This window comes from Neoarius graeffei, chromosome 25 (assembly GCF_027579695.1).
Source record: "Neoarius graeffei isolate fNeoGra1 chromosome 25, fNeoGra1.pri, whole genome shotgun sequence".
Taxonomy (NCBI): domain Eukaryota; kingdom Metazoa; phylum Chordata; class Actinopteri; order Siluriformes; family Ariidae; genus Neoarius; species Neoarius graeffei.
Window position 1 is genome coordinate 13765167 of NC_083593.1, and position 23401 is coordinate 13788567.

At 42.1% G+C, this 23401-nt stretch overlaps 1 protein-coding gene across 7 annotated transcripts in view; it reads left to right on the top strand.

The window, feature by feature from the left end:
* The first annotated feature begins 588 nt into the window (after positions 1 to 588).
* pi4kaa (phosphatidylinositol 4-kinase, catalytic, alpha a) overlaps positions 589 to 23401 on the top strand; it is a 97769-nt gene continuing 74956 nt past the window's right edge. For all 7 annotated transcript variants that reach the window (XM_060908776.1, XM_060908777.1, XM_060908774.1 and 4 more), the window contains exons 1-7: positions 589 to 750; positions 4644 to 4760; positions 8319 to 8412; positions 8499 to 8587; positions 18919 to 18991; positions 19787 to 20049; positions 20150 to 20216. In XM_060908776.1, coding sequence (XP_060764759.1) covers positions 655 to 750; positions 4644 to 4760; positions 8319 to 8412; positions 8499 to 8587; positions 18919 to 18991; positions 19787 to 20049; positions 20150 to 20216 — 799 coding nt within the window. In that variant the 5' untranslated portion in view covers positions 589 to 654. The remainder of the gene's footprint in view (positions 751 to 4643; positions 4761 to 8318; positions 8413 to 8498; positions 8588 to 18918; positions 18992 to 19786; positions 20050 to 20149; positions 20217 to 23401) is intronic.

Sequence of the window (23401 nt, forward strand, 5' to 3'; positions counted from 1 at the left end):
CTGTTATGTAGCTATTTAATGGACTGAAAAATGGTTTTAGTGTACAGTGTTGATTATTTCTACTGTTATATTGCTAATGAATTAACTGAGGATGATTTTTAGCTTAAAATGTTGATTATTTCTACTCTTATGGAGCTATTTTATGGACTGAGGACGTTTTTTTAGCTTAAAATGTTGAATATTTCTACTGTTATGGAGCTATTTAATGGACTGAAAAAGGTTTTTAGTGTAGTGTTGATTATTTCTACTGTTATGTTGCTCATGAATGAACTGAGGAAGGTTTTTAGCTTAAAAGGTTGAATATTTCTACTGTTATGGAGCTATTTAATGGACTGAAAAAGGTTTTTAGTGTAGTGTTGATTATTTCTACTGTTATATTGCTAATGAATGAACTGAGGAAGGTTTTTTAGCTTAAAATGTTGAATATTTCTACTGTTATGGAGCTATTTAATGGACTGAAAAAGGTTTTTAGTGTAGTGTTGATTATTTCTACGGTTATGTTGCTCATGAATGAACTGAGGAAGGTTTTTTTTTTTTAATCGCCTTTTTCCCCCCAGCAAGGTTTGGTCTCTCTTGCTTTCCGTACTGATCGCCTCTGTCATCACTGCCTAGAGATGCTTCGACATTAAATTTTCCTATTTTTATGAACTAACGATGGCCGCTAAAGGTGGATCGCGGGGGTTTTACTTCAACACTGTGTTGTCTTTAGCTCGGTCCTTGGCTGCTCATCGCCCTGCTCCGATTGATAAGGTAATCTCAGGGTATAAACGTTTTCAAAGCGGTCATACAGGCTAGCATGCTAACACCACTTCCTAGAACTAGCCGCTCGCGTCCAAAATAAAAGGTAGCTAAAGTAAAAACAAGTGCATTTTCTTTCCAGACAGCTTCTCAGATTTATGATAAAAACATGACCGATTTGTTTTCCATACAAGCACGAATAGTGGAGGCGAAATGACGGGATATTACTTGAGTATTTAACTGAAGGGTTGAAATGAAAATTAGCCCGGGTTGTTAGTATTTCGCTTGTTATCAGACAGCACTGCAGTAGTGCACACAAGAGCTGGGGTCATATTTTACAACCTTGACTGGAGTTAAAACTTGTGGGTTGTGTAGTTTACTTCAGTTTATTTTGCATTACAAATGGGTCACATAATGTATCATATTTACATAATGTACTTGTTTTCATACAAGTACATTATTTCCCATCCAGGGATGGATTAGTAAATTGTAAGCCCCTGGACAGGAACCTAAACAGAGGTCTGTCCTTCTCTCCTGTCTTTTCTTCTCCTCTCTGCTACACCTGAACGACGATACAACTAATCTCATGCAAAATAAAATGCATACAGACTACTCTCCAGTCTGTCCCTCTGAGTTACATGTCAATCCTGGGATCGAGACGCTGACCTCTTCTGCTCCTCGGACCTGCCTGATCCATCCTGGTGCCCTGTGTCTGGTTGGAGTCTCATCGCATCACTCCTGTAGAGGACGGTCCCATATGGACAGTTGAAAGTCGCACTTGGAGGACGCTCTGGACACTTACAGTAATGCTTTTGTGGCTGAGGACTACAGTTGGCTTGCTAACTTTAGGACTGCGGTTGTCATGAACAGTTTTGCACTCAAGTTTCCATCAATGAAGAGTTATAACATCAACGAAACTGACTTCATGTTAAAACTGTTAATGTTATAGTCATGTTGTCACCCAAATGAGGATGGGTTCCCTTTTGAGTCTGGTTCCTCTCGAGGTTTCTTCCTCGTGTCGTCTGGGGGAGTTTTTCCTTACCACCGTCACCACAGGCTCGCTCATTGGGGATAGATTAGGGATAAAATTGGCTCATGTCTTGGGTCATTCAGATTCTGTAACGCTGCTTTGGGACAATGTCTATTCTTAAAAGCGCTATATGAACAGACTTGACTTGACTTGACTACGGTGGGGTTTACATTAGACCGTATCAGCGGATCATCAGATTAACGTTTTTAAAACGATTAGTGTGCACACAGCAACACCAATACACGATTCGCGTGCACACAGCAACGCCAATACACGGATACGCTCGGCTCCGCAGGCATCCTGCGCTCCAAATCACTCCGCCCTGAACAGCGAGTGCCCTCTGGAGGGTGCGCACTCCGGCCCTGTGCAGCTCACAGAGCGCGCGAGTGAAGTGCACAAGCAGTGATTCGGGACTGAGCCGCTGTGCGTGTGATCCCAGTGCATATCACTTACTACTTGCAAGTGGAAGGATGGCAAGCCTAAAGACAATCATAACTACACAATGGGCAGTATTTGCATCAGTATTTGCAGTATTTTCATACTTTTATACTCTTTAATGAAAGGTGATACAAGGCGGAAGTCCGCGCCGTTTTTCAGCAGTCGCGTCACATGACCAACGCCAGCGAATCAGGAAGGTGGATGTCACAGTGACATTGTCCAATGACGACGCCAGCTAGAGCTCAGCACAGCGTATCCGCGTATTCTCAATGTTTACACAGCACCGGACCAGACACGATCTAGATTGAATACGTGGACCCTGGCGGATTCCCGTTTCCCGGCGTTTCCAGGCGTTTTAATGTAAACGGACAGTGCATCCGCGAAAAAAACGAGACAGATACGGTCTAATGTAAACTTGGCCTACATCACCCAACCATTATAAGTATTTGAGAAGCTTTTGTGCTTCAGAAAGAACTCTTTCTTCAGGCAACTGGGTCATTTCTTGCTTTCCACTTCACAAACTCATCCACCAAATCATCCAAGTGCAGCAATTTAACAACCTCGGACTTGATGAGCAGCAACGGCAGTCTTTTGTGGCCCGTTTTTGGTTCCAAGTTTGTTTTAAATCCAAACATTAGGGAAAATTAATGTTTTATGGCTTCTTTTGTTCCTTCCCTCAATTTGGTCATCCAGCAGTCAGCTGTGAAGCCGGGTTGCCTTACTTTACAGGCATTTAGCAGACGCTCTTATCCAGAGCGACATACGACATACCCTGGGGAGCGTTTAAGGGTTTGGTGCCTTACTCAAGGGCACTTCAGCCATTTCTGCTCGTCCAGGGAATCAAACTGGGGACCTTTTGGTCTCAAAGGTGCTTCTCTAACCTTTCAGCCATGACTTATGACATGACATGACATGCTGGTTGTCTGGATCTTTTCAATCTGCTGCTTCTACTGCATCACAGGGCAGTGTAACAAACTCAACAGAAAGCGCTATCTATCCTCTTCCACGTACATGAGCTCACGGACACCCAGGATTGGCTAGGGGAAAGAAAATATACAATCCTTCCTACACAGAGCACGGCCAAATTTGCTTTCTAGGCTGTGGCGTAGAGGTCTGTGCGGGACAGAATTTTCAGTCATGCTCCCGCCCGCGCCCGCATTGTGCAGGCCCGCTCCCGCAAAGAATTATGATTTTCAGTCCCGCTCCCGCCCGCGCCCGCAAATCCCGCATGATGCAGACGTTCGCGTTATTTCTCACGAAAGTTCTTGTCATTGGCTTGGGGAATTAAACATGCTGAGCTTAGCTGAGCTCTCCACTGACCGATCCTTCATTTATTGTAAGTTTATTGTTTAGACTCTGACATTCTGCTGACACATTCCAAGTTGAGCGCTGCATGCGCTCATGATTGACAGCTCTCGCTTTGATTGACAGCTCTCGCTTTGCGCACTCGCACTCCCACTTCCGAGTCTGTGGCGTTATGATTCCAACCGCGATTTCATTCTCCTCTCATATGAAGTGCTGCGCAACCACAACCAGCTCCTCAGATTATACATTGTCTCTTTCTAGCTTTAAATTGAACAATCTGTGCGATACACAGTCATTTTTAATACTAGTTAATGCTTTTTAAAATACTTTTTAATACTTAGGACTAATACTCTTGACTTTTTAACGGTAAATGTACCTCTTTTTAAAGCAGCACTTACTTCTGAGGCACTGTGAGCTTCACTAGAGGAGCTCTGCTCTTCTGCCATGATCGGAGATCTCAAACATGGAAGAGCGGAAAGGAATCGGAAACATAGGCATCTTAAAATGTTTTTATTAATGCCAAATAAAATATCCAGCACAAATTATATACGATAGACATAAATTAATAATTTATAAATTTTATTTTAAACACGTTTTTAGTTAGCGGGACTGCAGCTTATCACCTCTCCCGCCCGCGCCCGCATTGTGCACTCCCTCTCCCGCCCGCGCCCGCAGTGAGCTTTCAAAATTTGTCCTGCGCCGCACTGCTTTGCGTCAGGTCCCACGGGAGTGCAGGGCTCTACTGTGGTGTTGTTGAGTTTCCTCATAATACAATGAATGCTTTGCTCTTTCCTTTTTAGGTTTTCTTTTCATCTACACACTTAATGTCTGTTTATGGATATCCATGCTCACTTGTCTCGGACCTTCCTGACCGCTCGTTGGTTACACAGTCAGACCTATACCTCAGTAACATGTCCCAATTTATTTCAGATTCTGTGACTTTATAATAATTGGCCCGTGTTGTGTATGACAGTGTAACAGCTGAATCGTTTACTTCAAATCTATGCTTGTCTAGGGTCCCCTAGTGCCCAGGTCCCCAGGCACATGCCCAGAAGGCTGCTCCTGTATACACTATCCATAAATAGCCAGGTTGATGATTATTTGACTAAGCAGTTGCTGTATGGTTCTTTAGGTCCAGAAGCTACAATGCATGTGTCCGGTGGATTTCCGTGGCGTTTTCCAGCTGGATGAGAGGAGACGAGATGCTGTCATAGCACTCGGTATCTTCCTTGTGGAATCTGAGCTGCAGGTACGAAACACTTGACACGCTGCAGAATCAAGAGCACTAATAATTAGCTTGATTTAGTGATTCATGTAGACAAAGTCATAGACGACACTTGTCACAATATGTACAATTTACTGTTAAACTGTCTGCTGAAAGTATAACATATTTGCTATTTAGTTTAGTGCCATTTCTTTTTGCTGATTTGTTTCTGGGATGTCTCTTAACTGTTAATCTGTGTAAGGAAAAAATCCTGACGGGGTATGCAGTCACAGGAAAATAATCAGGCTTTTATTGAGAAGTCACACTCTTTATCTGTTTATAGATACGTTTAATAATGTGGAACGTCCTTGTGAGTTGGTTGCTTTTTCTCTCACTGTCGTCCTTTTTTCGATAAATAAATAAAATGATTACCAGGAAACAACAAAATCATCTGTCCTGAAAGCAAAAAATGACAGTTTGGACTCTGGAGACTTTTTTCATAAATGTTAAATAAACTTCACAATACTGACATTTCTACGTTTATCTTTTTTTTTTTTTTTTTTAAATACTGTAATGACACATTTTAACTATATTCATAATTAGGCTTAGATTATGTATAGTGTCTGGAAATGAGCTGTTACTATAGAAACAACAACATATCGCCAAACCACATCTTATCAACATCAAAATCAAATCACTTGAACCGAGGATAATACTAAAGCTGTACACCAAATTTCATCCAAATCCATTCACTACTTTTTGAGTTATGTTGGGAACAAACAAAAAAACTTCTGGACCTGCGCACATACACTACCGTTCAAAAGTTTGGGGTCACCCAGACAATTTTGTGTTTTCCATGAAAAGTCACACTTTTATTTCCCACCATAAGTTGTAAAATGAATAGAAAATATAGTCAAGACATTTTTCTGGCCATTTTGAGCATTTAATCGACCCCACAAATGTGATGCTCCAGAAACTCAATCTGCTCAAAGGAAGGTCAGTTTTATAGCTTCTCTAAAGAGCTCAACTGTTTTCAGCTGTGCTAACATGATTGTACAAGGGTTTTCTAATCATCCATTAGCCTTCTGAGGCAATGAGCAAACACATTGTACCATTAGAACACTGGAGTGAGAGTTGCTGGAAATGGGCCTCTATACACCTATGGAGATATTGCACCAAAAACCAGCTAGAATAGTCATTTACCACATTAGCAATGTATAGAGTGGATTTCTGATTAGTTTAAAGTGATCTTCATTGAAAAGAACAGTGCTTTTCTTTCAAAAATAAGGACATTTCAAAGTGACTCCAAACTTTTGAACGGTAGTGTATATCTGGAGTTGCATCAAAATTTAGTCAATTTGTTCCTTGGCTCATGGCCCACTTTTCCTCAATTTTATCAAAATCTGTTCTACTTTTTGAGTTATGTTGGGAACAGCCAAACAAACGGAGACGAAAACGTAACCTCCTCCAACAAAGTTGGTGGAGGTAACTAGAGCGGCGGCTACAATTATCGACACCTTAATGATCTTTTGGCCATTGCAAAAGTAGAAAAGACTTTCAGTACGTAAACTGTGCATGAATAATTACTCAAACCTCCACGGGGGGGGGGGGGGGAGTTGATTCCCGATTACTTAGCGTATCTGATCATGTGACACCATTCCACTAGTCTGGTTAACACCAGACCATATCACAAGTGAAATATGGTCTGGAATCCGCCTATTGAATTTCTCGTAGGGGAGGTGTGGTTTACGATTGTCAACGGCCGTTTATTGGACGTTGCGAATGTCTATCATTTGGCGTATATGTAGCCCATGGCCAATCATGGCAGTTGTACCCGGTGACGTAGTTAGAGCGAAGAAGAGAAGGAAAGAGAAAGAGAAGGCAAAACAAAAATAGGAAAACAATGGCACCGAACGATTACTGCCGTTTGTGCAAGACAAATATGAGAGAAGCTGGACCCTCCGTATTTGGACATTCAACGCCATGTTAAATGTGATCCGTAAACAGTCCCAAATAAACTACAAGCTTCCGTTTGTCGAGTAGTACGCGTCACCGTCTTTCCACCCCTCCCCACTCTCTGATTGGCTCCCTAACTCAGGCGAGCCTTTAGACCATAGTTTCCATGCTGTCTTTTCAGATCGGAACGATTGTGCAAAGCAGCATGGGATTTCCCAGGCTACTGTTCCACAATTATCGACACCCAGATGATTATTTATTTAAAAAAAAAATCGGTATGTGGTATTAAGTTAACAAAACTTTTTATTTAAAGTTTGTTTTACATCGACTTTTATATTTAGTACAAAATATCTTTTATATAAATGTATGGATGTCGGTGTTTCCGTAAATGGGGAAGTAATTCTCATAATTGTAAACAAATGAGCTGATAATTTTCTGACACAGGTTCAACATTATCTTTTTGTTCCACTTTTTACCCACTTTCGAAGTATTTCCGTAGATCACATTTTGTTCATCGTTCGTTGTTTGTATTAATTTCTAGTTTTGTAGTTTACCAGTAAACGTCAACAGGTAATTGAGATTGTAACCGCATGAAAATCCAGGTCAAAGGTCGCATCTCATTCCTCGAACCAAAATATAAAATATCTACTGATATTGTAATATGTGGTAGATATTTACAACAAACTGCAAAAAAAAAAAAAAATTCAGAATGGAATAGAAAAATCTGAATATTTCAAGCATGTAATTTTTTATACGCTCGGAATTTAATTCTATTTATTGCAATCAGATTCCAAATACTCTATAAACATTCCATTCCATTATGAATCAGAAAAAAAAGATAAATCACAGCGCATTTATTATTATTATTTTTTAAGTACTTCATCTACTTCAACGTTACCCAAAGATCGCTCCATAGCAGTTGTAAACGTCACTTAATTCCACAGGGTGTCGATAATGGTGGACACCGGTGAAAGCGATCACTATGCTCGACACCTCACGTGACTTCTCAAACGTGCGTTTAGATACAAAATGGCAAAAGTAAGAAACAAAGTAGGTTTCGACGAGGAGATCATGAAATATCGGTGAATTTGATCAGTAAAAACATGTCCGTGATCTTTCCACCATGCTTACCTGCGACGAGAACGTCCGGGTTTTCCTCGAATTGCTGATCGTGCGAAAAAAATGTCCATCTCTGGTAACGAGCTGTGTCATCAGACGACAAGCTCAAAAGGTGAGGCGGGTCTTCCGGTTGATTGATTAACCAATAATAGCTGTTGTAACTGAGACTCGCCTTTGTAAAATTTGTTTTTTATTGGTAAATCTGAAAAGGTGTCTGATTGTAGCCGCCGCTCTAGTGCATTAATGTACTGTACACCTGTGATTTGAATCACAGCTGACGCGATTATAGGAAAGTAATCAACACCTTCTGACCAATCAGATTTGAGAATTCAAGAGCGCTGTGACATGAATGATAGAATGCCTAAAAAGGTGAAAACAATTACTAGGGAAAAATGATACCCTTCGGGTTGTTTGTATGATTTTATTGTTAGAAAAATCCGCATGTAAAAGTTGAGCAGTTGTTTGCTCGACTGTTCGGGAATGGAACTGACACGTAGTTTCTGACTTTAAATTACTTGCTTCTCTCAGCACAAAGATACTATTGTCCCGTACCTCCTTGGTTTGCTGAAAGGACTTCCAAAAGTGCAATGGATTGAAGAAAGCTCGGAGAGGAAGGGGAGAGGTAGACCACTCGGACTTCTAGAAATTTTTTGTTTGTTTTTGTTTTAAAAATTCAACTTTCCTGTAACGTTCTCGCTTTTCCTGCAGAAACTCTCCCCGTAGCTGAGAACTTCTGCTTTTGCTTGGTCACTATGCTCTGTGATGTCGCTCAGAGGGACGAGACCTTACGAATCCAGGTAGGTGCAGTGCTGCAGTTTATTCAGGATCGAACTTTGACACTTACAAATAATCCTAAGAAGCCAAATCTAGTGTACCTTTTATTCTGAATTAAAGGGGAACAGAGGGCAATATATAGAGTAAATATAACAATAAAACACACATTAACGAACCTTATTCAAGACTTACAAAAGTTTTTTGTTCTAAGGTTGGAAAGTTATAGTGTTTTGAAAGTAGCTCGAGCAAACTATTTCCGCAGTTTGAACAGCCCGCCATGATATTAATTTTATCCAATCAGAATGCACGTTTGTTTTCTCTGCGTAACACTCATGACGTATGTATGTGCCCAGCTGTGTTGGCTCATTGAGGTTGGGAATAGCACGTGTGAAATACCTGTTTCTGCCTCTTGCGACAATTTCGCAAGTCCACGGGTGGCGCCTATCTCATTGCAGCAAATAAATTCTGCTGGACTCGTGAGCAACTCCACGTTACGTTTTCCGCACGAGCACCACGCCGTGTCACCTGCACGCAGACGCTCTGCCCCACGCTCGCCATGCCCATGGTCAGCATCAGTCTCATCCTCGCCGTCATCCGAGCTTTCTTCTCTTATTTCATCACCGGAGTCGAGAGTACCTCTCCTAGCTATTTTAAGTTCGTTTCTTAAGACAAGGATTTTTTAAGATGTTACCTTGTTGACAGTTTCGGCGAGAATCTTCTGCCTTCTTCAAAACAGTCACCAGATGTGTCCTGGAGGAGCGACCTGACAGCAGGAGGCGTGAACTACCTGTCAAATTGGGCGGGACGTTCACGCCTCCGTAGCGTAACATCAGCTGATAAGGCACGTCACCACTCGACATCTGGTGACTGTTTTGAAGAAGGCGGAAGATTCTCGACGAAACTGTCAACAAGGTAACGTCTTAAAAAATCCTTGTCTTAAGAAACGAACTTAAAATAGCTTTAATAGTTAGACATAATGAACTTCCACTACATAGTACCTCTCCTAGGTTCAAACTGGTACCCTTCTAAGCCATAGCCTGCTTGCAGTGTGTCTTGCGGGATCTCTTCGTATGATTCGACAGAGCCGTCGCTTTCACTTGATGCGCCCCAACGCCATGATTACACGCGTCTCTATTTCGGAGAGTTCCGCTAGTGCAGTGGGTAGCGCTGACGTCACGGTCTTTTAAAAATGGCGACTCTTGTGTGGTTTAGCGTATAAAGTATTACATTTACAATTACCAAGATATTTCATTGTTTTCTAGTATATAAATTTGATAGAATACTTAAGAATACGTTACTTTGTCACATCAGCAACTGTATATATTATATTTGGTACCCCTTTAAATCTGATTTACGGTATAGAAGTGGATTGTATGAGATTTTGGGCCTGTGTTTATTTGCATGTTTTTATTAGAATGTTTTATTGATTCTCAGTTATGATTACTGAGTTTATATTTCTGGAAAATCGTACAGCTTGATACGGAGAGTTCCTCAGTTATTGCACGCGCGCACACAGCTTTCTGACTTGTTATTTGATATTTGTTCGTGTAGTCCGGCTTTTGAGCTGACCGAACGGTGCCAAAAATACGTCAGCCTGTTCGAGTAAATGTGCAACCGTGCAGGGTTTCAGGAGTGACGTGAAATTTTATAAAGATTAATACGTCTGGAGGTCTTGGATGAAACTTGACACGTCATTGTGGATGATTTCTGGCAAACAAATAGGGTTTTTTTATTTTTATTTTTTTAAAAACCAGTTTTCCCATTCCACCACCCATATCGTACCAGTCAAGAATTTAGACGCACCTTCTCATTCAATGTTTGCTTTTTTATTTTTATTAATCAAGACACTTCATGTCTTGAAGTAATGATGGATGTCGTTTCTCTTTACTTAGTTGAGTGCTTCTTGACATCATATGAATTACTACAGTTGTGGAATAGGGCTGTTTACTGTTGTTATTTATTATTTGATCTCAAACGCATTAAAAAGGCAAGAAATTGCACTAATTACCTTAAAGGAACAGTCCACCGTACTTCCATAATGAAATATGTTCTTCTCTGAATTGAGACGAGCTGCTCCGTACCTCTCCGAGCTTTGCGCGACCTCCCAGTCAGTCAGACGCGCTGTTACTCCTGTTAGCAATGTAGCTAGGCTCAGCATGGCCAATGGTATTTTTTGGGGCTGTAGTTAGATGCGACCAAACTCTTCCACGTTTTTCCTGTTTACATAGGTTTATATGACCAGTGACATGAAACAAAGTTCAGTTACACAAATTGAAACGTGGCGATTTTCTATGCTATGGAAAGTCTGCACTATAATGATAGGCGTACTAACACCTTCTGCGCGCTTCGACAGCGCATTGATACCTTCACTCCTCTTCGGGCACGGCCAGGCGGGCGAATGCCCTGGTCCGTCCGCCCTGTCTTAAAAAATGGTACAACTCGAGCCCCATGGTAAAATTGGGACTTTGTCATTTTTCCACATGAGGCCCATGGTAAAACCACACTTCCAGGAGGGGCTGCCGTCTGCCTCCCAAGCCGGCCGAGAGCGCTCCTCGTCGGGCACGGCCAGGCGGGCGAATGCCCTGGTCCGTCCGCCCTGTCTAAAAAAAAAAATGGTACAACTCCGAGTGAAGGTATCAATGCGCTGTCGAAGCGCGCAGAACGTGTTAGTACGCCTGTCATTATAGTACGGACTTTCCATAGCATAGAAAATCGCCACGTTTCAATTTGTGTAACTGAACTTGTTTCATGTCACTGGTCATATAAACCTATGTAAACAGGAAAAACGCGGAAGAGTTTGGTCGCATCTAACTACAGCCCCAAAAAATACCATTGGCCATACTGAGCCTAGCTACACTGCTAACAAGAGTGACAGCGCGTCTGACTGACTGGGAGGTCGCGCAAAGCTCGGAGAGGTACGGATCAGCTCGTCTCAATTCAGATAAGAGCATATTTCATTATGGAAGTACGGTGGACTGTTCCTTTAAGACGAGGCACACTCGTTAATTGAAAAGCATTCCAGGTGACGACCTCACGAAGCTGGTGAAGATAATACCAATGGTGTACAAAGCGTCATCAAGGTAAACGCTGGCTACTTTGAAGCATCTAAAATATGGGACGTATTTAACACAATTCCATATACGCTCACTGGCCACTTTATTAGAAACACCCACGCACCTGCTGTTTTTCTGCAGTTCTCTAATCAGCCGATACCTTGACGGCAGCACAATGCATAAAATCATGCAGATACAAATCAAGAGCTTCAGTGAATGCTCACTTCAAACATCAGAACGGGAAAATTTGTGATCTCAAAGTGTGACTTTTTCCACTGTGGCCACTGTGCGTGTTGATTTGAGCCAGATGGACCGGTTTGAGTATTTGAGAAACTGCTGATCTCCTGGGGTTTTCACACACACAAGTCTCTAGAGTTTACACAGAATGGTGCAAAAAACAAAAAAACATTCCACTGAGTGAGTGAGCGACAGTTCTGTGGGTTGAAACGAACACCTTGTTGATAAGAGAGGCCAGGGAAATGATGGCCAGATTGTTTTGAGCTGCCAGGAAGGATATAGTAACCGTGGTGAGCAGAAAAGCATCTCGGCATGCAACAGCAGAAGACCACATTGGGTTCTGCTCCTGCCAGCCAAGAACAGGAATCTTAGAATCAAGAACAAGTTCCTATTAAAGTGGCCAGTGAGTGTAGGTTCCATAGGTTATTTCATAGTTTTGATGTCTTCAGTATTGTTCAATGTAGAAAGTAGTCAAAATACAGAAAAAGCCTATGAGTGAGTAATAAGTTCAATTTACTGTATATAGCGCCTTTCTCAAAACCCAAGGTTGCTTTACAATTATAGGGAAAAAAAAATCCAACAAATAGAGGTCAGGATGTCATTCCAGTGGTGTAGCAGCCACAGTCCCACCAAAAGGCGCACGAAAACAAGTCGCACAGTTGCCGCGCTGCCGCCGGGCAACATCACTCGGAACACCACGCCATGGATCCACAAAGCGAGCACAGACACATCACCATGCAGAGCGCTGGTATGTCCTAAACCGCCTGCACAGCCACTGTGACGCCACCAAGCAACATTGCTCGGAACATTTCGCCAAGCACTAAAGCACAGAGTGCTGGAGAACCACGATGTTAAAATGAGCAACAAGCTCACTGCAGTCCATAGCGAGGAGCACAGGCATCACCCACGGCAAACCAAGGCCTGGAGGGAACCGGCGCCCAAAACTGGGTCCGGAGCTACATCAAACTACACACAAAAAAAGGAAATGAAATAAAATAAAAAGCTCCGGTGAGAAACGGCAACCAGAATGCGCACGACGTACTCTCAACCGGAAACGGAAAAACAGTAGGGGTGTACAAACTTTTGACTGTATGTCTCATCTCATCTCATTATCTCTAGCCGCTTTATCCTGTTCTACAGGGTCGCAGGCAAGCTGGAGCCTATCCCAGCTGACTACGGGCGAAAGGCGGGGTACACCCTGGACAAGTCGCCAGGTCATCACAGGGCTGACACATAGATACAGACAACCATTCACACTCACATTCACACCTACGCTCAATTTAGAGTCACCAGTTAACCTAACCTGCATGTCTTTGGACTGTGGGGGGAAACCGGAGCACCCGGAGGAAACCCACGCGGACACGGGGAGAACATGCAAACTCCACACAGAAAGGCCCTCGCCGGCCACGGGGCTCGAACCCGGACCTTCTTGCTGTGAGGTGACAGCGCTAACCACTACACCACCGTGCCGCCCTTGACTGTATGTGTTTTTATATAAAAACTGAATACTGAATACTCATGTGCCTCAGAAATATGTCTTGTGTATCCTGGCATTATTATTCTCCCCTATCATGAAGTGCGCAGGGGGATATAGGAACGGAGTCCGTCCGTTTCAGCCTGGACAAGTTTTCTCAGAAACTACACAAGCGACATCAATGAAACTTTGCGTGCTCATATTACTATTCATGATCTAAGTTGACTTTGAAAATCATGTATGAGAAATTATTATTTTCAGAGTTATGGCCCTTGAGTTTCGTTATTGGACTTTGTACAATTGGACTCAATCTGGACAAGTTTTCTCAGAAACTACATCAGTGAAGGGGCGGCACGGTGGTGTAGTGGTTAGCGCTGTCGCCTCACAGCAAGAAGGTCCGGGTTCGAGCCCCGTGGCCGGCAAGGGCCTTTCTGTGCGGAGTTTGCATGTTCTCCCCGTGTCCGCGTGGGTTTCCTCCGGGTGCTCCGGTTTCCCCCACAGTCCAAAGACATGCAGGTTAGGTTAACTGGTGACTCTAAATTGACCGTAGGTGTGAATGTGAGTGTGAATGGTTGTCTGTGTCTATGTGTCAGCCCTGTGATGACCTGGCGACTTGTCCAGGGTGTACCCCACCTTTCGCCCGTAGTCAGCTGGGATAGGCTCCAGCTTGCCTGCGACCCTGTAGAACAGGATAAAGCAGCTAGAGATAATGAGATGAGACTACATCAGTGAAACTTTGCCTGCTCGTGCTACTGAAAAAAGCCGGGTAGCGTTTTATGACGGTGTCCTAGCACTTATGACATCATAAGTCAATATTAAAGCAATGGGTTTATAAGGGCGTAAGTGTTAAGAGGTCTTCATAAAATGCTCGTGGCGGAGCTTGGTCATGACCATGTCTTCTTGTTTCACGCTCCCTTACAAATTTCGTAATTTGTGCAACATTCAAGGCCACATAAATGTACCGTGTGTTGAACCTAACAAAGAACAAACAGTTCTCTAGGATCCAGTTGAACAGGAATTTGCTGAAGATTATATTTTGACTTGTTTTGCAGGTTTATTTAGTATGGGAGTGGGCAGTGAAGGAATGTTCATGATTGTCATCAACAGCATCTTCTGGTTGTTTTCTAAAGCATTTCACTCAAATGACAGTGTTCAGTGGAGTGAGTTTAATTCAATCCCAAGATGAGTAGGAATTTAAATCGGCACTTTTTTTGTTCACCGCAAGTTTGGACAGTTTGAAGACCGTTTTGATGTCTTCAGTATTGTTCTACAATCTAGAAAGTAGTCAAAATAGAGAAAAATCTCTCAATCAGTAGGTGTGTCCAAACTTTTGATTGGTACTGTATCTCTAGAATCAGTGCCCTATGGAGCACTTGCATGTGATGTCACAGCCGATCCAGATTGTGACAGACGCCATCTTGTCGGTCAAATGCCATATTTCCACCTTCTACTTCTGGTTCTACTTCTACCTTTTCTTCTGGAAAGCCCTACTATATACAATTCTACTACAACGGCTGCGGCTACAAGCTCTCCCTACCTGTGCACGTTTTTTATGTGTTTTGCGTGTATTTTTGCGTGTTGTTCGTCTGTACCGGACTTCAATATCCCCTACAACCGTATGGACTTACTGGACATTGGTTTCCAGCAGAAAATGATGGTTTGTAGCGATTTCCATCGCATGCACAACATTCCGGACGAGATAGCGAGACCAGCGGGGTCTCCGTGAATTGTTATCGGGTCTGGCAGGCGAAGGAGGCGGCGCCGGGAGCGGAAGCAAAAGCGAGGCTGCAGAGCTGGCCTGTTGACTAAGCTCAGAAAACAGCCACTCAAATCTCCACTGCTAAGCCTTTATCTCTCCAACGCCAGATCCATGGTAAACAAGACGGACGATTTGGAATTACAGCTGGAATTACCTTATTCTATTCTATAATCGGCTGGTCAGTGCTATACTCAATACTTAAGTGACTTACCCATCCAATGAGGATTGTTATTTTCTTGTTTACAAGATGCCACATCTGAGTCGCTGACAAATCCTGAATTTCTGTAAAGATAACTGTCCAGAGATTTATAAGCACGCAGTGCTTCACCACTGAACAGCGAGGGAAAGTTAACGAGGTAATTATACACGTCTGGGTATTCCACCTCTGGCAGTTCAATATCCACTGACACGGTCGTGAAAACTACGTCCGGTAAGCCATAAGGGTCACTAATCTGTAGATCGTTTATTTTAGACATATACAGTGGTGCTTGAAAGTTTGTGAACCCTTTAGAATTTTCTATATTTCTGCATAAATATGACCAAAAACATCATCAGATTTTCACGCAAGTTCTAAAAGTAGATAAAGAGAACCCAGTTAAACAAACGAGACAAAAATATTATACTTGGTCATTTATTTATTGAGGAAAATGATCCAATATTGCATATCTGTGAGTGGCAAAAGTATGTGAACCTCTAGGATTAGCCGTTAATTTGAAGGTGAAATTAGAGTCAAGTGTTTTCAATCAATGGGATGACAATCAGGTGTGAGTGGGCACCCTGTTTTATTTAAAGAACAGGTATCTATCAAAGTCTGATCTTCACAAAACATGTTTGTGGAAGTGTATCATGGCATGAACAAAGGAGATTTCTGAGGACCTCAGAAAAAGCGTTGTTGATGCTCATCAGGTTGGAAAAGGTTACAAAACCATCTCTAAAGAGTTTGGACTCCACCAATCCACAGTCAGACAGATTGTGTACAAATGGAGGAAATTCAAGACCATCGTTACCCTCCCCAGGAGTGGTCGACCAACAAAGATCACTCCAAGAGCAAGGCATGTAATAGTTGGCGAGGTCACAAAGGACCCCAGGGTAACTTCTAAGCAACTGAAGGCCTCTCTCACATTGGCTAATGTTAATGTTCATGAGTCCATCATCAGGAGAACACTGAACAACAATGGTGTGTATGGCAGGGTTGCATGGAGAAAGCCACTGCTCTCCAAAAAGAACATTGCAGGTCGTCTGTAGTTTGCTAAAGATCACGTGGACAAGCCAGAAGGCTATTGGAAAAATGTTTTGTGGACGAATGAGACCAAAATAGAACTTTTTGGTTTAAATGAGAAGCGTTATGTTTGGAGAAAGGAAAACGCTGCATTCCAGCATAAGAACCTTATCCCATCTGTGAAACGTGGTGGTGTTAGTACCATGATTTGGGCCTGTTTTGCTGCATCTGGGGCAGGATGGCTTGACTTCACTGATGGAACAATGAATTCTGAATTATACCAGCGAATTCTAAAGGAAAATGTCAGGACATCTGTCCATGAACTGAATCTCAAGAGAAGGTGGGTCATGCAGCAAGACAACGACCCTAAGCACACAAGTCGTTCTACCAAAGAATGGTTAAAGCAGAATAAAGTGAATGTTTTGGAATGACTAAGTCAAAGTCCTGACCTTAATCCAATGGAAATGTTGTGGAAGGACCTGAAGCGGGCAGCTCATGTGAGGAAACCCACCAACATCCCAGAGTTGAAGCTGTTCTGTACGGAGGAATGGGCTAAAATTCCTCCAAGCTGGTGTGCAGGACTGATCAACAGTTACCGCAAACGTTTAGTTGCAGTTATTGTTGCACAAGGGGGTCACACCAGATACTGAAAGCAAAGGCTCACATACTTTTGCCACTCACAGATATGTAATATTGGATCATTTTCCTCAATAAATAAATGACCAAGTATAATAATTTTGTCTCATTTGTTTAACTGGGCTCTCTTTATCTACTTTTAGGACTTGTGTGAAAATCTGATGATGTTTTAGGTCATATTTATGCAGAAATATAGAAAATTCTAAAGAGTTCACAAACTTTCAAGCACCACTGTATCTAGTTATCTGTTCATTAGAAAAATGAGCCATGTAGTCCGTCGGTTGAAATTGATCCATTCTGTACACAAGTGCAGCAGTATTCAGCTGTGTTTTTTACCGACAGGATGGCGGCTGTGTACTTTCCGGTCACGTGACTGCAAGATCTCTATTAAGCCAATGCGGTGCCCCTGGGCACTATACCTCAAGTGCCCCCACCCTACCCTGCGCGCACGCGTTCAGTAACCTCCTGCACACACTCACAAACCTTGCCCTTTGCTGTCAAAAATAGTAGCATATACATAAACAATAGTACACACAAACAAGGTCATTCTTCCTCATTGAAAATGTATTAAGTAGGCTACATCAGCCCATCAAATTCACTGAAAACAACCAACGATATGCATGTAGGCATATTGAAATGTCTTATTCAAAAATGAGCAGCATATATTTGTATGTCTCAATAAAAACCTTCAAAGCATCCATACTCTATTCTATCCATATTAAAATGTCTCAATTCAAAAAGCATCAGCAATTTAAACAGCATCCATCTATATACAATACAGCATATTCAAATGTGTCAATTCAAAATGTGTATCAATTAAAATAGCATCGATCTAGGCAACATATTCAAATGTCTCAATTCGAAATATAAATTCAAATAACATCCAGTACGGGTCTCCCTCGCTCCCATCTTCCTCAATGGGATCCTCGTCGTCGCCGACCCCTCGGCTAACACTGGCTGTGGTTGTAGCATCTCCCCGGCTAGTGCTAGCAGGGCCATCTCCCTCATTAGCATCGCTGATTTCACTAGCTTCGGCTTCAGCGCTGGTAGTGACAGCAGTTGTCGATGTTTTTATAAAAAAACGATCTAACACTGGAACATTTTTTAATTGCAGCTACACGCCTGGAGTCTTTCTCTTTTTTTAATTTTCTCTTCGCACAACCACTCAATTGATGTCTGTCCATTTTTCATTTCTACCGCGGTTTTTAAAAAATTGATACATTTCACCGTAGGTGGACTGGCTCAACTGACAGGTTGTCAGGAATGGTCACATAGGCCACTCTTGCTCAGAATTATGATTATTGTTGTTGTTGTTCTTATGAAATTAGTGTTCGTAATGAATTATCCTCCTAGGGCTTAGTGGTCACATGCGTGGACAGCACTTTTTAGAAATTCGGAACAAGAATCCACATATGTGGACACACTTTTTCTCTAAAAGTACATCTTATCAAAAGATGATGCTTAGTTTTTATTCTAATCAGGTTCTAATAAGCCCAAATAGCAAAGAGAAATAAAAAATGCATGTAAAAAAACATCTTGGGCCTTAGGAGGTTAAATATGACGACTATTTAACAATGTCAAGTGTATAACCATTTTAAGCGTACAAACATTCACGAAAAATATTTTTAAAGTTTCTGTCATGTGGTGCCCCCCCCACTGGCTGTGAGTGGTTAGTGCCCCTGGGCACTGTGCCGCAGGCCCATATAGTTAATCCGGCCTTGTCTAGAATAAAACTACTTCAAGCTTGAAATTTATTTAAAAAAAACAAAAACGTCTAAGGTTCAATAATCTTATTTGCTTTATTGCGTTTTAATAATAAGAAATACTAGATACATTGGAATATATTTAAGATATTTTTCAATGCACTTAAACAAGGTCTTGAGACAAGCTGTTTTCTTTCTTCTGTCATTTTAATAATCCAAGAATCATTACAGTATTCGATTATTGAGTTTGTAAAAATTTCTCGTCCTGTACAGATTCTGGAGGCTGTGATGGACCTCATGCAGGTCCTCCTTGAAATATGTCTCAACCCTGAGGATCAAGACAAAGGTACTGCATGTGGTGCTAAACCCCTACCTTTCCATTATGACCTTTAGTAGTCGATTGTAAATCGGTCCTAAAGTGCCCTTCCACCATTGGATGTATTCTTTGGCATAAAATACAATATATTTTGACAACATATATAAATGGTATCACTAGATAGAGAAATCTTTTAGCTTCAAAATGATATATCAAACATAATTTTTTGACAACGACAAGTATATTAATTTTGCGACCAAAGTCACCTACCCTTTTAATTTCCGCGCGTGATGTCATCGGCAGGTTCCCCTTCTTGTGTACCACGTGACGTGTGACGTGGCACATATTATCAGCAATGGCGGATAGAACGCGATAAAAATAATACCAATAAATCTAGCTAATACCAATAAATCTAGCTAACTGAAAGATTAACTCAAAGTTTTTCGCAATTTTTTTGGCCCTCATATACGAGGAGAAATGACTCTCTCACTTTGGGGGTTTCCTGGTCTAAAAATAGACCGACACGTGGTACACAAGAAGGGGAACCTGCCGATGACATCACGCTTCACTACCGCGCGGAAATTAAAAGGGTAGGTGACTTTGGCCGCAAAATTAATATACTTGTCGTTGTCAAAAAATTATGGTTGATGTATCATTTTGAAGCTAAAAGATTTCTCTGTCTAGTCATGTTGTCATAAAATATATTGTATTTTATGCCAAAGAATACATCCAATGGTGGAATGGCACTTTAAATATGATCTTTCTTTTTTTTTTTTTAAACTTTAGTGGTTTTGGCTTATTCACAAAGTATATATCTTTACTCAGAATACCTGTGTCGATACACTCTGCCATGTTTGCTGGGTGTTGTGCGAGCGTCTGGGCGCTACAGCAACACAGACGAACCTTTGCTGTCCAAGCTGTTCCCACGGACGACGGCGCAGCCGGTGACTGCCTCGGAGGAGTCGGAGTCAGTGAGGCGGCGCTCGTTCAACGATTTCCGCTCCATCTTGCCCAGCTCGCTGCTCACTGTGTGCCAGAGCGACACGCTGCGCCGCAAAACCAGCAGCGTCTCCAGCATCTCCCAGCAGGTGTGAGGCTGCAGTGTTGTGCCTTACCAGTTATCAGTGCTTTTTCATAAAGTAGAACTTTATGATCGTGATTATATCCTCCATGTTTGTTTTTTAACAGGCAAGTCCAGAACGTTCAGGATTGCCTCCAGGCTCTCCTGCTGACCCTTCTGCTCCTTACTTTGAAGGTAACATTTGAACGTCGTAAATATCAATATGAAATCAAATCCTTTTAGCTGATGTCACGGAGCATATTCTTTCTCCAAGCGACAGTGACGTCCTCTTAGTTCAAATTAAAGGAGATATGCAGAACCATGGCCTCACTTTTTGTTTATTAAATGCCTTGAGACCTCAAGAATGGCACAGGAATAGTTTTATGTGCTAACTAATCTAATATAGTAATATTTACGATTAAAATGATTCATATCGGTAGCGGTCTGAGTGAATGACTTTGACATCTGTGACGTCGCAGCAGGAAGGCTATCAGTCTAATCGCCATTTCCGCTGTACTAAAACACAGAGCTGATTGCAACTCCGATCCTCCATTTTGAGCTAATTTATCGCCGTGCCACGTAGATGTGTTGCTGGCGGATGCAGCGACATGACAGAAGGTGGATTTATGTCGCATTCATGGCCCAAGAATGTTCAAACTAGGGATGGCGAAAACTAAAAAAAATCTTGACCGACCACCGAGCCTCATTAGCCGGTTAAAGTCGGTTAACCTATGAGTTTAAAATTCTAGAATTGGAATTATTCGAGTCTATTCTAAATCTAACCGCGAGCATCCGCACATTCAGTCCCAGTCGCTGTCCTCCACTCACATTACCTTTTCTACAGCGTGAAACATTTAGTCAAACGCGGCACTGATGTCGAGGGGTTTGTATCGGAGCGGAGGACAAATGGCTCCAGCTTAGAGACGGTTTCAGTTGGCCATGATGGCGTTGAAAATAAAGTCAAGTGCTAGAAGAAGTACAGAACATTCAGTGATGGGAATAACGGCGTTAAAATAAAGGCTGTTATAACACCGGGTAATCTAATTAATTAGCTACAATCGTTATAACGCCGTTACCAATATCAACACGCCATTACTGCATGGTATTGAAGTTGCTCTGAAGCCGTCACCGACTTGGCTCACAGACATAAAAGCTGCGTTTGTCACTCCCCCTCAGACACCGCCGTCATTTCATTCTCTCCCCTTCCCTCCAAAAGTCGGCATCTGCGCCTTTAGTTTGTGTGGAGAGATCTGATCTGCAATAACATGCATTGTTGGCTACAGACCGAAACATACTTTCAGAATGCACTGGCCAAGGCAGGACTAAACTCCATGTGCCTTCTAATAATAATTAAAAAAAACAGAACAGTAATTTGTAAGCTAAAAAGCCTGTGTCTACACTTTTCTTTCGCCGAGTGGCAGCTGTCTTCAACTGGGGTGGGAGGGTGGGACATGACTGAATGGGTGTTTCTGATTTGTCAGCTGTCTTCAACTGGGGCGGGAGGGCGGGACATGACTGAATGGGTGTTTCTGATTTGTCAGCTGTCGTCCTTACACCGCATGGCACGCCCCAAGCGTTTACAACACAGAATTCCAGGTTCTCCGCTCCAAAATCGGCAGCTTCAAAACGATTGATTGATTTTATTTTATTTTTTTTTAACCGACAACCAAAAAAAAATTAACCGGTTGGCATTGATTCGGTCAACCATCGGTCAAACGGTCATCGGTTAACATCCCTAATTCAAACTGCAAAAATTTGGACACGTTTCGTGAGAAATTCACGGATTGGGCGCCTACGAAGTGGTCTCTCCTCTGCTCTGCACATTTTACTGAGGACTCGTATGAAACCTCTGATCTGTTGAGGAGCGTTGGCTATAAGCCCGTACTGAAAGAGGGTGCAGTACCAACAATTAAAGGAAAAGAAAACTACAAGAAAAGGAAAGTAAAGCTCAGTTGCACCAGTTCTCTCGGAGTGGGAGCCGAGCAGTAATGGCGGAGTACTCAGTATGGAGAAAATGGAGAATGAGTGGACCAGTCGTCAGATTTCTCCGCTGGATATGCTTGCCTCAACAGCAATATCTCGCCCTTGCATGGAAGACGCAAATGAACGAAGAACTGAAAGTCAGATTGTTTCGAAACGATCGGCCTTCAAGAAGCGAGAACACAGACGGGTAAGATGCGACTCTCATTTGGATACAAAACAACAAAAAGCACTCGTTTACCTGCATTTAGATTAATACATGTAACTTGTATTGCGTGTTTAAGTTACCGGTATAAAATTTATTTAATTTGCTTCAGAATGTGATCGTCTCAGTTCATCTGATTATTTAATTAGCCTTTTACGTTTTATCAGTGAAAATGCATGCATGTACATGTATGTTGCATAAGTTATAACACCTATCCTGTTTTAATGAGAGTCACATGAGACTGTCAGTTCAATTCCATCCAGTTCTTTAGATTGCTTTGTTCTCTGACTTTATTTCATAAGGTGGGGGCGTCCGTGGCCTACGTGTTACTATTGGAGTCACTTTCCGATGGTTCCAACTGATACGGTTCTGTGTGTATAGCAGTAGCATGTACACACACACTAATTTCAGGACTATCACAGTCAGATATATTGCTATCTGAGGAATCCAAACGAAGAGGCCATTGCAACCACTCTCGCCTGCCGAGTCTGACTTTGGTCTATAGCTGTCAAAGGCTTCGGCCTTAAAACCGGTTACCGCTGTGACGTCATGCACTCAGGGCTGGCTGGCTCAGCGGGGCAGCTCGAATGCTAACTTTGTGGTCGATTTTAACTCAAAAATATATATATTTTTAATTCCCATTTATGCAGCATACAAGAGTCAAGGATGGAGATACTATCCACTCAGAAATAAAGGTTCTGCGTATCTCCTTTAAAATCTAGACATACCGATTACAGTTACATGATGGAGAATTATCATCTTTATTCACCAAGCACACTTCAGTTCTCTTTTGTGAAGATATCAACATGCAGAGCACAGAGATAAAAATGTGTTGTACAACAATGCAGCTTCATCTAGCGGGATGTAAGCACAAGATAAACTTTATTCATCCCTCAGTGGGGAAATGTACATGTTCCAGCAGCTCACAGATAGAAAAGGGTCAGGAATGGACAGTAACGTAAAAAAAAAGTGCACTAAAATGAATAAAAAAGGAAAAAACACAGGCCAGGTATGTAATGTACATAACAGAATAAGAAAGGAACTTGAATAAAAGTAGTACTTCATTTGAAGTAGAAATATTGCATTAATAAAATACTGGCAACTGAAATAGAAATATTGCACCAGGTAGTGAATGTTATTTCACAGCATAATATAACAAACGAGGATGGAATGTGAGTAAAGTAACCAATAAATG